The 15,466-nt window shown below is 36.9% G+C and overlaps 1 protein-coding gene across 4 annotated transcripts in view; it reads right to left on the bottom strand.

Moving 5' to 3' along the window:
- LOC145327256 (uncharacterized) overlaps positions 1-15,466 on the bottom strand; it is a 198,595-nt gene that overhangs the window by 107,000 nt on the left and 76,129 nt on the right. For all 4 annotated transcript variants that reach the window (XM_080170883.1, XM_080170977.1, XM_080171037.1 and 1 more), the window contains exon 2: positions 3,648-3,793. In XM_080170883.1, the coding sequence (XP_080027009.1) occupies positions 3,648-3,793 (146 nt within the window). The remainder of the gene's footprint in view (positions 1-3,647; positions 3,794-15,466) is intronic.

Here is a 15,466-nt window from a genome sequence, read left to right as displayed (position 1 = left end):
TTGGACAGTAAGAACTATTCTGCAATTTCAATTTTATTATGTTTGAGTTTGTCCATAAAGATCCAAGAACAAAAAAATTTCTTCATTTCAGGGAAGCTTTACATAGGACCCGATATGGTTTTAAGATATTTAATTATCTAATCTAAGGCTTCGTAACATTTTAGGATATCTAACTGCCCTTCCTATTGATCGAAACGTATAATATTTAGACTTCCTTCCGCGGATAATGAGATGAAAAACTATAAGTTGAAAACCAGTTTTGAGCTTACAAAAGTGTTATTGAATTTAATGGTTTTATTTCAATATTTGTTAAAAAATTGTCTGCAATACAATGCTATATAACTTTCCAATGACTTAGAACCGGTTATAATACAGCGGATATTAATCGGTTGTGAAGCCATACTAGAAATTACGATATGTCTGTCTGTGTGGGTGTAGGTATCCTGAAAGATAATATTATCCATAAAATCTAAAGGTCAAGATGGTAAGGCTACACACAGAACCTCTGTCTGTGTGGGTGTAAGTATCCTGAAAGATAATATTATCCATGAAATCTAAAGGTCAAGATGGTATGGCTACACACAGAACCTCTGTCTGTGTGGGTGTAGGTATCCTGAAAGATAATATTATCCATGAAATCTAAAGGTCAAGATGGTTAGGCTACACACAGAACCTCTGTCTGTGTGGGTGTAAGTATCCTGAAAGATAATATTATCCATGAAATCTAAAGGTCAAGATGGTAAGGCTACACACAGAACCTCTGTCTGTGTGGGTGTAGGTATCCTGAAAGATAATATTATCCATGAAATCTAAAGGTCAAGATGGTAAGGCTACACACAGAACCCCCCGGGGGGGGGGAATGATTCGAACATTTTGTATTGGGGGGGGGGGGGTGTTGAATGGGTTACTTTTCATGGATCCTAAGGGATAAGACAATGGACGAAAAATTGATATAAGTACTTCATAAATAAAAAAAAAAATATTGTTTTAAAAGTTTCGATACTGCTTATTTGGTACTAACTAACCAAATTCCCAATTTTTTTTGCCAACGAATAAGATATCTAGGTTATACAATTTTGGGTATCAGTTTAATATACAGTCCAATGTCCCCTCTTTCACTAGTTACTAGGCGTTCCTAGCAAATATTTACATTTTAAAAGCAAGATTAAAAAAATTATGGGTGTGTGTGTTTGTGTTCAATAATATCTCATAATGGGTAAATAAAAAAACAAAGCAATTAATATTCTTAATGATTTTGTAAAGCTTTTTTGCAGATGTGATTTTGGATTGAAAATTTTTATACATTGCAAGAACGGCATAATTAAAAAGATAAAGCTAAAGTTAGTTTTTTTTTATATGCACCTCTTAAATCAACGAACTATTAATATTGGAATTGAAACTAAGCATTAAGTAACATCAAACAATGATTACCTTTTAATTTAACTAGATAAAAAGAACATTTTTTCGAAGAAGATTTTTAATGCCCTTTTTATCCAACAGAAGCATTTTCGCCATCAAAATAAAAATATGCCTTTGTTTTTTTTGGCAGTGAAATTGCACTTTTCTGACATCAAGCTGTTTTATACTTTGCCTTGTAAAATTTGATGTTGTATATTATATGCTAACGTAATAATTTTTATGCATAAATTGCTTAATTGAAAAGAAAAAATGTTTAAAATCTAGAAGTATTTTTTATGGTTTTTGTCGACTATATACTATAAACATGCTCTTTTCTACTGCCATTATTAATGTCAACTTTTTATATTTATTGTTGATGAATATTCGACATTAAATTCAAAATAACTACTTCTTTTATTTTTAAAAGCGGCTGTACACTTAGCAAAAAGATGAAGGACGCAGGGAAATAGCCTAAAACCATACCAAGACTAAGATACAAAAATAAAAAGTCCAAAACCATCCCGGGACCTTTGTAAAATCTCCCTAAAATGTAACTCGTATTTTTTATTAAATCTTAAATCAAATTTTGAGTTTGAAAGCAGTAGCTTTAATTGTTGAATAAGGTTTTGACTTTTATTTCCAGCTATTCACACCTTCAAATAAAACTCTGCAAATTTAAACAGAGAACAAAATTTTGCAATGAGTACAAGAACAAAAATGTGCAAAGATTCAAATTAATTGAGAGTAATTATTTCAAATTGATGATTTGATTTCTTAAATTAGGAAAGTCTAGATCCCCGATCCCTTAATTGAACAAATAGAAACACAACGTAGGATCAATCCGATTATACTTTAATTTTGGTACAGAATGGTAGATACTTTTAATTACATCCACTTAATATATTAAATGTTATCGCTTGTATGATTGGGTTCAATTAAATGTGATTGAATATCAACAAAAGCCTTTGTCTGCTAGAAATTCCTTTTCAAGGTGGACGGACTTTTTTGTCTGATTAGCCATTTATTATTTACTTTCTTTAACAACTTCAGTCTGGACAAATAAATTTGTAGAGAAGCTTTATGTGTAAAATTGTCACCACTCTGTTTAACAACACAGAGGGGGCCAATATTTTTACTTGATCTTTCTGTAAGTTCATACAATATAGCAATATAATTTCTCAACTCAAAGCTTTAAATACATTAAATGAACCAAAAAGGGCCTTTGAATGTGTTCAAAATTGCATTCTACTCTTTTTTGACGACTTTGCATTGTTAATATTATCGACGCTATTGGCTGATATTCAAAGACCCAATTGGAAGTCGACACATGGTCCCCACCCGTGCACCTAGAGTTATTTAGCCCCCTCTATTCTCTTACTTAAATGATTTACCAATATGGAGATACCTACACCCTAACTTTAATATGCTTTAGGTTTTCACTGTTGTTTTGTGATGACATTGATCTTAGCGAGCAAAGTTCAATTGGCATTAATGCATGCTCGCAAAAAAAATAAAGAAAAATACTTTATTTTCTTCAGTGGCCAAACCCTAAAAGAGCAGTGAGGGCAATGCTTCAAATAATGTAAACTGATGCTAGAAATTATTATATTAATTAAAGAATGAGTAATTTTGATTATCATAATTGGGGTTAAAAGTGTACATCTGTGTCATCTATTATATTAAGATCCCCGAAATAGAATCCTTCTGAGTATCAATATTGAAAAATCTTCTAAAGTAAATAAAAATCCACCAAAATTCCTCACTAAAATAGGGCCCTAATTCTTGAAACTAACAGCTTATAAATACAAATTAGTGTCAAATAAGCCAGGAAAATTTATAGGATTTTTTGTGAATTCAGGATAAAGAAATTTTGTGAAAATAAGATGTTTCATAGAATAATATTTTTCTTAATCAAGAAATTCAAAAATCCATAGCTTAGCTTCTAAAAAACAAGGATGACAAATTTCATAAAATAGAACAGATAGCCAGACAAAAAGAATAAATGAATATCCCAAATTTAATCAGTTACAGATGTTTATTATAAAATGCTTTATTTTTAATTCCTTTAATACTTTAAGCCTATAAAATTATGTCTTATCATCCTAGAAATAAATTATAAAAAAAAAAATTTTAAGGGTCGAAAATTAAATGAATAAGACAATTTAAACAGATCACCTAATAGTCATGATGCCCTTTGATATGCCAAGCCTTTAAAAGTTATACCTTATCTTCCTGGGAATCAATCTTACCTAATTGTCATGATGCCAGCCCTGCAGGTGGCCGTGACGGAGGGCTGGAACAGGGGCTCAGCCGAGTTACTGCTGGTCTCGTCCAGGGAGTTGAACTCGACATCCTGGCCCAGCACACCTCCGCCTCCCGTGTATAGCAAGACAACCTGAAAAGGAAATAAAGAAATTATTGAAAGGAAAACTCTTGCATGCCAAGTTAATCTTAAAATCTTTTTAAAAATCGAGTAAGTTAATACAAGGGGTCTTAAGGATAATTCCTTAAAAAAAACATTAACCATTCCTGGTCGATAAAATGATGTACATAACCATAGATGATACACAAAATAACCCCTTCTGTAGATTACAATTAGAGGTTGAAGAAACGTTTGGACCTCCAACTTAATGAATCAACCAAATAAAATTCAATGAAAGTCCCCAAAGTTGTGCAGAAGGGTAACAAATCAACTAAACCTATTAAAATTTTACAAAATAAACAAAGATTCTAATTTCTAATGAATGCCTTAAAATATCATGAATGCAAACGAAACTAGTATATTAGGCCTAGTGCAGGAAATAAGTTGTAAGAAAATTTAAAGAATTACTTTGCACAAGGCTAAGAAAACTAAATACTTGTGCAAGCATAGATTTTCTATATTGAAGTCTGGTTGGTCTTACATTAAACGGATAGTTTTGTTCTTCTAAATGATTGATTTTAAATCATAAGATTTAAAAAGTCTGTATGTTTATATCTAATAATTGATTAAGATTTTAGGTTGTTATAACTTCAATATGTAGTCAAAATGGTGATAAAAAGCTATATTGATAATATGTCAGCGAAAAACCTTTAATTTAAATCCATATAGTCGAATTTGATAAAGGTATACTTTTTATAATGCCATGTTGTTGATATATCAGCTTTGACCTTTAATCTTTGATGTCTAAAGCAGAAAGCATTCTTTTAGACATATTTATCTTATTTTCAACCAAGGTAAATTAAGATTTAAGATGTCATAGCTTTGCTTTTTTGGACGTTGTCCTCCTTGTATTGTAAAACAAGTTTATTTTGAGCTTTTATTGGCTTTTATTTATGCTAATCGTTAAATCTTTACTTGGATGTTGTACCAAACTTTCATGTACTTTAATAAAATGATAATTGCAGCTGGCTTAACTAATTGTCAGTGTATCCAGAATCTTTATCCCACCTATCCCCTCTTACTGGATGAACAAACTGACCAATAAATGAGGTGCATTTTATCAACCTAAAATTATGACAAACTTCATCTGTCAATATATCCACGGTTATCATAGATCCATTGTAACAAGGCACATAGCTCTGTCGTATATTTCCCACAATTTAAGTTTATGACTTGTCTATTTGTTTACTTGTAGCGAAGCTACTCTATAATTTGCTTTGTTGGTCTGTCCGTCCGTTCCTCCGTCCTAAGGGTTATATATGATGTACTTATTTCAATTCGACTAAGTTCGTTCGTCTGTTTGTACTTCTTGTTTTTTTTTTCTCAATTTTAAGCATACTCTATAACTTATTTTGTGTGTATGTGTGCGTTCATTACTTTTAAATGCTTCGCTACTTATAAATGTTGTCATTCTTGTTTACTAACAAGAGGCCATTCAAGAAATTTATTTTTCTTCTTTATTCTAATTTACACAGGCTTAATTAGGTGACTTTGTCAACATTTGGGCTTAATAAAACAAATAAAAAACATTTCTATCAACAAAGAAGTTTTATTCATTTCTTTTAGTGTATTTTAATTATGTTTTTCCTTAGGTACCATGTCCCTCTTTCTTTAAAAAAATCGTTTTATTTGTTTTAAAAATCAATTAAGAAATTAAATCATTCATTTTAACTGAAATTTCACTATATTGACTTTTTTGTTTAGACTAGATTTAATTGGGTACTGGGTGGTAGTCTGCAGGGTTATATCACAGCAGTTAAAAACTGCTGTGATCTAAGGAAAACACAAAAATTTGACATGCATATGTTTTGAACTTTAATTGTCTTTTTATTATGACAGAAAAAGATATTAAAAATATATTTCTCGTGTATGTAAAGGCATCAAAGTTATGCTAATTATCAATTTTACAAACATATATTCAGCGCAGGGATCTAAAGGGATAAGACAATAGCCGATAACTTAATGTACATCCCCAAAGGATGATGGACAAAATTACCCCTGCTGTAGATTACAATAAGTGGTTGACATGTTTAAACACTAAACATAATGAATGAATCAATCAAAATACAATACAAAAGTCCCCAAAGTTGTTAAGCCAACGAATAAAAAAGCCTTATTATAAAACTTTGGGGACTTGTGTAATAAAAAGCCCAATGTCCCCTTTCTCCCTGGTATAATTGAGTGTTTACAGTTTATATTTCTATACCTAAGCTAAATTGTTTACAGAATATGATGAATATGAAATGATTAGTTCATATTTTTAAAATTGCATCAATAATAATATAATTTAAATAATGATAATATTGCAATTTGATACATGTCAGTAATACATACTTTTATTCAATGTCATATAATCGAATAAACCAAAAAGATTACATACAGGTAAAAAAACAACCAATTAAACCCAAAACCCCAAAAAATTTCTCTAATTGCCATATCCCTGTTACCCTTGGAGTGTTTAAAGTTTATATGCATCATCGACAACTTTATTATACTCATACCATACCCCTGTTATCCCTGGAGTGTTTAAAGTTTATATGCATCATCGACAACTTTATCATACTCATACCATACCCCTGTTATCCTTGGAGTGTTTAAAGTTTATATGCATCATCAACAACTTTATTATACTCATACTATACCCCTGTTATCCCTGGAGTGTTTAAAGTTTATATGCATCATCGACAACGTTATTGCTCATGCCTTAATCTCTTCAGCCCCAAATGTACAGGGATAAAGGATATATGATATTTTGCACGGGGCTATTGAGTACCCAAACTTATTCAATGTTGATTTGGTCCCTTAGGCCTTTTTTGGGGGGGATGGGGGGGGGGAGGGGTGTTCTAGAGGCTATTTCTTTCATGGGGGTGGACGTACCTTCTCAAATACTAGTAATATATTTTCCATGTACTTATAAGAAGAAGGAAAATCATATTGGTTCAGTGGTTAGCTAGATCTTTCAGATTAAACAGATAAACACCCTGATATTTTTACATAAAGATACAATCAATAGATCAACTACATCAAATTTATTAATTTCCTATCCTCAAAGTCCCCGAATAAATTTTGAGCCAAGCGGAAGTCTTGCCTATATGTTATAGCTATGTATGCTATGCGAGTGTGTGTGTGTATGTGTATGTGTGTGTGCGTGTGTGACTAGATACCTATGCCAAAATAAGAGACAAGGGTTCTAAAAAAAATATTCTAACCAATAAAAATTACTTAAAAGTTCCGAAAATTGTTAAGGCAAAGTATAGGAAAAAATCTTTGGGGACTAGTCAATTAATGAGTCAAGTATGATATTAAATATTTATTCCCCAAAATTTTATAAAAATCAAAAGTAAAACAAAAGAATAAGAAGAAGAATGTGAAACTTCCTTAAAATGTAGAACTCAATAAGTTCATTGGTTGACGTGATTGATTAAGGATGATTTAGGGGAAGATTAAATCAGTTTACATTTATCTAACTATCTATGTATGTAATTAAACCTAGCAAAATTCATTATTTATTAGAATATATATGTCTAACACTGAACATTGCGCGCATTTCCTGTTTCATTAGAAATGTGCGTGCGAGCCCAATAAATAAACGGTGCTTTCCTTAAGTGTGCATTGTGGGCACTGAACCCCACCCACCCTATTTCACAAAGAAATATGGGTGGGTATGTTATATTTTCTATTCTCAACCCAAGCAAAAGGCTCTAACTATACGAAGCCTATACATAAGGTGCTCTAACCCTGCGGGAATACCCAGTTCCAAATATGACCCAACCTAAACAGAACTTTATCTTCAATTTATTTCTAAAATAATGGATGGGGTGGGGACAATGCTCTTTAAGGGAAATTGTCAAATAAACTAAAGAAAATCCGCAAGGCATAATTCTTATACATTAGAAATTGCTATATGAAATATAATTGAAATTGTATTATTTCTTGTTTACCCCTTTCAAAGATTACAATAGTATGCTATATCAGGTTTCAAGCTATTTTAAAGGGTATAGCAAAATCATTTTTCAATATTAATAGCCTTTTAAAAGTGCTATTTGATAGGGACGTAGCCATCAGATTATTTTGAAGTACTTTTTAATAGGGCTTACACAAAAAGTATTATGGAATGATTACAAACTAGGACAAGTAATTACATAAGTAGCGAAACTATTTTATTGCAACTTGTGTAAAGTAATTAGTTCGATTGTCTTAATTTTCACAACTAAAAAAAAAAGATAGACAGCTTAAATATTTTTGAAGATTTACTAAAATTCAATGAACATCTACTCCATAACTTGTCTACTTGTCTGTCTGACCGTCTATTATAATCCTATTATATAAAGTAGTTTGATATCTATCCGTCTGTCCGTCCGTCCCTTAAGATCTCAGTAACCACTGAACCGATTGGATTCTACTCTTCAGTGAATATACCAACTAGTGTAGATATAACTTAATAAATACAGGGATCTTGTGTTGGAATGATTTCTTGTATTCCCTGGCAAGTTCGAACCCATTAATTCCCTTTTCCTTACACCAGAGAATGAGTGTGTTACGCGGCATTCCTAACTATCTCCGCGCTTGGCTTGTAAACAAACAAAGGCGCGCACATTTTTTCCTTGTTGATTCCCATGTGAAGAGCTACGTGAATAAAAATAATGTATTGGATGGATATACATGCGCTCTAATCCGTGGAAGATCTCAAATAAGCCTTCCTGCTTAGTTTGACGTATAATGTGGTAAGAATTTATCTTTAATTCTTAATAATAAGTGTAGTATGGTATATTTTCACGAAGAAATTTAAAACATTAATTTTTCAACAAATAGACCATTTAACTGCTAACTTTTGACATACGAATATTTTCCTTAATTTTATTGATCATTTGAATCTAAAATTATCAATTTCTGATGCTATTTAATATGTTTCGTGCCAATTTAAAGTTTTTTAGAAATTTTATATTTTTAATTAAATTGAAATCACGCAACCTCGATATACAAAAATAATAAACCATTAATATTATGTTATTAATTTTTATATTTTTGTTTTAGATGCACCGTTTTCATGGTAATAAATACACATTTGTAAACATTCACATGTTGGTCATTCGGAGGGCTTGGAGATTAAGATTTCGTGTACGGCAAGGCATGCGTACCGAAACAATGAAAACGAGACAGAACAGATGCGGCTAAGAAAATATCTGTGAAGTTTTGTGAATGTGTTGGTTGTGATACCTTACCACACACTATTATAATCGTAATCAGTACAGTTAATTATTGTGACAATCATGGGTCCTAAAAAGAATAAAGGCGCTCAACTGGGACTACGGCTGCGCCCAGCCGTCGAGGCCCTAACCAGTGAACTAAATAAAGTGATGAAGTTGGTCAGTGAATCTTCAGAGCTTGATGTTAGACATTTCACTAAGGAGTCAATCCTTGTCCATGACAAGTTCGAGACATTCGATAGCATTATGGTCGGTTTTAGCAAGCTTGGAGTGAGAATCCAAGAGCTTGAGGAGTTTAGTGACATTTATTCTAATATAATTACTGTGCAAAAGGATTATAACGCTCTGAAAGATGCTCTAGATGCTATGGAAGAGCTCAGTGACATTCAAAGTGTTGTTGATTTAGTTGGTGATAATTTGCCTGACCATAAGGCTGAACTATATGATCGATGCATAAAGATTGTGAAAGTTATTAAAGGGTCATACTTTCCCTTACCAGAACCAATTATAAACACTTTGTCTGCTTTGATGAAACGGCTGGCCGAGGTTAAGCTTGAACCTGTGAAGCCGCCTACAACGACGGCGGGTGCTTCGACAGCATCGCCATTTGTGTCGCCGTTTGGCACACCACAGTTCGGCACCGGTTCTATATTCACGCCAGGATATATGAATCGTGTCGACGAACGTCTTCTTCCAAGCTTTGACGGCTCAGAGTCAGCCTACGTAAGTTTCAAGGACAATTTTAAAAAGCTTACCGTAGGACAGGACCCGTCATATTTACAGTTATTGTTGAGCAGTGAAAAGGTTTGCAAAAATAAAGAGTTGAGACTTCAGTTAATTCAGATTCAATCTCATGAATCTCAATGGGCTTACCTCGACGCACGTTTTAAGTCCAAAACACGTCAGATGCTCTGCCTTTTCAACCAATGGGAGAAGAAGCCTAAACCGTCGGACTCCAACCAGATTGTCACAGTCTTAGCAGAGTTTGGTGGTGCAGTTAGCCAGCTCGAGCAGCTGACTAAAGATGATGATGATGAGGAAGTCACCACAAGCCAGTGGTTGACCATTATTCTTTTGGAAATGTTATCCAAAAAGTTGCCACGTGATTTCCAGGACAAGCTCAACCTGGCGTTGGGCTCAATGGATACCCCAAATATTCCTAAGCTGTTGAAGATTATAGAGGAACAGCGTGGCGCCATTTTGATGAGGTGTTCATTCGATGTAGACACCCCCTCCAAGAAGAAAGGTAATCCTGCGGCCGCAGCTACAGCCGTTGGTAAACCTGGGTCTCCAGCTAAGACCAAGAAGAAACAGCCTTGCCCGTCGGAAGGTTGTAACTCTGATCACCTGTTGTTCAAGTGCTCCAAGTTTAGGGATATGTCTGTTCCTGAACGCAAAGTCTTCATCAAGAAGATAGGCGCCTGTTTGCTCTGCTTACAAAAAGGGCATCGGGTTGCCGATTGTCCCAGAGCCGATAAGCTTGGCAGCTGCACCATTGACAGTTGCAACCAGCCTCATAATTCATTATTACATGAATCGGTTGCTAGTGGACAAGTTGCGGCAGTGTATGAGTCACAATTGTTTAGCAAGAACAATTTTATGCTGATGTTGCAGCAGGTCCCGGCGTTGGCGGCTGACAAACGTCAAGTCACCGTCAATGCCATGTGGGACAGTGGAGCAAATTTGACGTTGATTTCTAGAAGTATTGCCAAGAAGTTAGAGTTGCCATCTACTGGTCGCACAGCTACTATTTCTCTGGCAGATGGAAAGAGCCAAGCGTGTCCTACAGTCAAGATTTGTTTGGTTGACCGCAACCGGAATTCACATATTCTGGAGGCGGCGGTAGTGCCCAGCATTGGTACTGAAGAAGGGTTGCGTTCTATTGATCCTACAGCCGCCGCCGATATCTTCAACATGAAGCCTGATAATTTTTCTATGGTCGACGGCAAGATTGATGTTTTAATCGGCCATTTAACACCAGCTATGTTTCCGTGTGCAGATAAAATGGTTGGTGATTCTAGACTGTACAGAAGCTTATTTGGTACAGGCTATTTAGTTGTGTCTGCAGATGGCAGGACTGTTGCTAATCCTGTCGCCTGTAAAGCTGTGAAGTTGGAGGTCAGCAAGATGGAGTTCCTGAGTACTGAGAGTTTGGGAATACAGCCGCCATCAATGTGCAGCGGTTGTAAGAACTGCCGTCATTGCGCCGCCATAGCCGCCGGGCAGTCCGCCTTGGACGTGCGTAAGCGGCAGCTGATTGAAGAAGGTCTGACATTAGATCTTGAGAACCATATTTGGACGGCCTCATATCCCTACAAGCAGCCGCCAAGTGTGTTATTTGATAATTCAGAGCAGGCCTATAAGATCTGCTTACGTGACCGGCAGAGAATGATTAAAAAAGGTGAATACAGCACCTTCTGCCAAGTGTTTCAAGAAGCTGTGTCTCGTGGAGTGTATCAGAAAGCTTCGCCAGAAGACCTAGCTTATACTAAGCCCGTGTATTACTCGAGCCTAGTCTGCGCATATAAAGAGTCTATTTCCACACCGTTGAGGATATGCGCTAATTCTAGCCTCTGCTGCAAGGGGCTAAGCCTCAATAGTATTATGATGGACGGCCCAGTTCCATTATATACTCTGATGCACAATCTTATCCGGTTCAGAAGTTTTAAGTGTGCATTCGTGGCTGATATTCAGAAGTTCTATAATTCATTATTAGCTACCTATGAAGATTCTCAGCTGAAACGTGTTTTTTTCGCTGATACAGTTGATGGAGAGCCAGAGGTCTACCTTACCAAAACCATCAACTTTGGTGAGGCCTTGGCTGGAGATATGGCCGTGACCGCCCTCAGACTCACTGGTCGTATTTTTGGTGGACGTTCCCAGCAGGATGTTCAAGATGTTTATGGATCTGAGAAGATTAGAGGTTGTGACGTTGTAGCCCAGCAGGATGTGTGGAGAGATGTTCAGCAACCACTCAGTTCTGAATTTGTTTTGTATCAAGATCCTCCATCGGTCAAATTGGAGACTTGTACTTACGTGGATGACTGTTTGAGCGGTCATAACAGTAAACCTGAAGCTGTCCAGCTGGTCCAAGAGCTGGAGGATATGATTGCACCTGGCAATTTCAAGTTTAAATCTGTTGTTTATTCTGGAGATGATGTTGACAGTGTAAAAGTTCTGGGCCTCGTTTGGGACCCTAAACAGGATAAGTTGTTCCTACCTGTCAGAGCCAACCACGGCGAGAAGATTAAGGGTAGAAAGTTACTAGAGGATCTGGACCTGGAGGATCTCTGGAGAAGTCTACCTGAGTTGATAACTAAACGTGAAGTTTGGAGAATTGTGCAACAACTTTATGACCCAATGGGTCTAGCAGCGCCATTGCTGCTTAAGTCCAAGCTTTGTCTGCGCTCAGTTTGCATACATGGATGTAACTGGGATGATGTTATACCTGGAGAGTTGAGGTCGGAGCTCGTGTCCAGCCTCCAGGACCGTTCGGCACTTGGAAATGTGTCGTTCAGACGTTCGATGGTTCCTGATAAGCCGTTGGGGCTTCCAATGCTTGTTGGTTTCTGCGATGCATCTAACCAGGCCTATGCAGCCATCACCTACCTGAGATGGCCAGTTCCTGGAGGATATGATGTAGTTTTGTGTTGCGCCAAGTCACGTGTCGCACCAGTGAAGATTGAGTCTATACCAAGGTTAGAAATGCTTAGTTGTCTAATTTTGGCCAGGCTTGTGGATACTGTAGCCAGAGCTCTACCTTTCAACATTTCTGGCAAAGTATTTTTTAGTGATAGCAGCTGTGCCCTAGCTCAGCTATCCAGTGACAGTGTTATGTTAAATGTTTTTAACAGTCATCGTGTTTCTGAGATACAACAGTTGACGAGCCCTGAAGATTGGAAATGGGTTCCAACCCAGCACAACATTGCCGATCTGGCAACGCGTGGTTTGTGTACGATTGAGGATGTACAACCTGGATCTACATACCAAGAAGGTCCAAGCTGGTTGCGCCTGGAACAGGACCAGTGGCCCGTTAAGACGGCGGGTGAGGTAAATGCATCCATTCCCGAGAGCGAGCTAAATCCCAAGATGGCGAAGCTCAAGGTAATGTTCACACAGGTAGTGGACAATGATTTCTGGAGGTCCCTGGCAAGAAGGACCTACAGGCAGGCAAGGAGGACTGTTGCCGCAGTTCTTAAGGCTGCCAACTGCTTTAAAACGCTGCTTGTCAAGAAACGTGGCGTTGCAACAATTGAGGATGGTGTTAGCAGCAATGATAGTTCTAAGCATTATGAGAACTATACTTTCACAAATACATACATGGATTCTGTTTGTGACCTGTTTTTGACTTCCTTCAACCAAGAGAAGGAGATGACCATGGACGCCGAGGGGAAATTTGACTCCCTTCAACCTTATCATCACAAGGTCCAGGTTTGTTGGCCCATTGTGGGTCATGATGGATGTTATCCTCTTAGGACATTTACAATATTGAAAATGTCCGGGAGAGGAGATGAGGCTCTTGAGGCCGCTGCTGGAGGCCCCAGGAAGATTATGAAGGACAGCCCAGGTGTTGTCTTGCTCAGCCGCCACAACAGGCTGGCGCGGCTCATCCTTCAACAGTCCCACGATGAATTGGGGCATGGAGGCCATCGTAAGACGTTGGCGCAAAGCCGCAGGTACGCATGGATCACACATGGCCGCATGGAGGCTATGAAAGTGGTCAAGAGTTGTGCTGCATGTTCCATTGAATATGCCAAGCGTTCGAGTCCCGCAATTGCTAATATTCTGCCAGATCGTGTCGAGCCCTCTATGCCCTTCAAGGAGGTGCATATGGACCTTGCGGGGCCGATCGAAGTTACGAAGCCTGGCGTTGGTACCAGGAGTTCCAAGACCAAGTACAAAGTTTGGTTGTTGATTGTGGCCTGTAGATTTACACAGGCTGTGTTTGTTGATGTGTTGACTGATTATTCAACTGAAGCCGTGCTGGTCGGCTTGAGAAAACTTCAGGCATTTTACAATATGCCTAGAAGGGTTACCACAGACAGAGGCACCAATATGGCCGGTGCCAAGCGAATTATGGATGAACTTTTGAAGGATACCCGAATGCATTTTGAATGGCATCTGGTGCCCACCGCAGCACACTCGTTCGTGGGTACTGTGGAGAGGCAGGTTGGGCTGGTCAAGCGTGTGTTGAACAAGAAGTTGGCTGGTGCTACTGTAACCTTCAATGATTTATTGGTGTTGTGTGCTGAGACTGCAAGAGTCCTGAATTCTAAGCCATTGACCTATGCCACCCAAGGAGATGACGTCAATTGCTGGAGAATAATTTCACCTGCTGACCTGTTAGGCGGCAGGACCAACGATGCAATCTGCACCTTTGAAACAGGTTGTAAAGAGCCCATCACCAGGAGGCTGGAGAACTTGGAGGAGTTGACCCGTCAGTTCCATCAGGTGTACAAGGAGCAGCTCATGCCTGAGCTACTCAAGTCCGTCAAGTGGCGCAGCAACAAGGTGCTGCTTGAGCCGGGAGACGTGGTGCTGATCGACGATAGCACAAATTTGATGAAGAAGTTCAGATTGGGGCGTGTGGAAGAAGTGCGCCCAGGTGGGAGGACCGTGGTTTGCAAGTTCAAATTATCAGATGACGCAGCCGCCACGAGTAACGAGACTTCCGCAAGACGTCTGCTCAAGATCAATCTACCCAAAGTTTAGTATAAGTATCGTTCTTGTTTAACTTTGAATTTTATTTTACGGTAGATTTATCAGATTTTTTTTCGAAAGACAATAAACGCAAATTTTAACTCAATTTCGTTTAAACTTTCAAATCGACGCAAGATTTTTTTCATTTGAAATGCAAACTTAAGTTATTTATACATTTACGCAAGTTTTTTCAATGATTTAAGTCTTTCCGGGACCAGGGATTTTTTTCGTGGAAATTTTCCTAGGTACCTACGCAAATACGAACATTTTTATACTTGTTTGATTGAAATTCGATATGATAAAAAGTAACACAATGAGATTTTTTACATCATATAAATATTTCTTAAGATTTATTATAATCACATAGATAATTTAATATTACATATATATTAAAATTATTTCTATTTACCTTTTAACCGATGTATCTAGAGAAAAATGCAGATTTTTTTTCGCCTTGAATTAAGTAGATTCTTTGAGTTCGAAGATTTAAGCTTAATAAGACCGCTCTATAGTGTATCTTAGCTCTGTTACCTCGGCCAGACATACTACAGAACGGCAAAACTAAAGCATAAGATAATTTTATTTTGATTGCTTTGATTGATGATTCTAAAGTTTCTTGAATTATTCATGATTCTTTTAATTTTTGATTTGATTTAAACATCACTAATTATGTTTATTTTCAGTTGATGGAGCCCTGCGCCAGAAATCCTGTCGGAAATTATGCAGTATCAAAAAATTG

The sequence above is a fragment of the Acartia tonsa genome, chromosome 1, assembly GCF_053477335.1.
Source record: "Acartia tonsa isolate MP-2025a chromosome 1, ASM5347733v1, whole genome shotgun sequence".
Classification (NCBI taxonomy): Eukaryota; Metazoa; Arthropoda; class Copepoda; order Calanoida; family Acartiidae; genus Acartia; species Acartia tonsa.
Note: the sequence above shows the minus strand (reverse complement) of the source record. Positions and strands in the feature narration are given on the sequence as shown.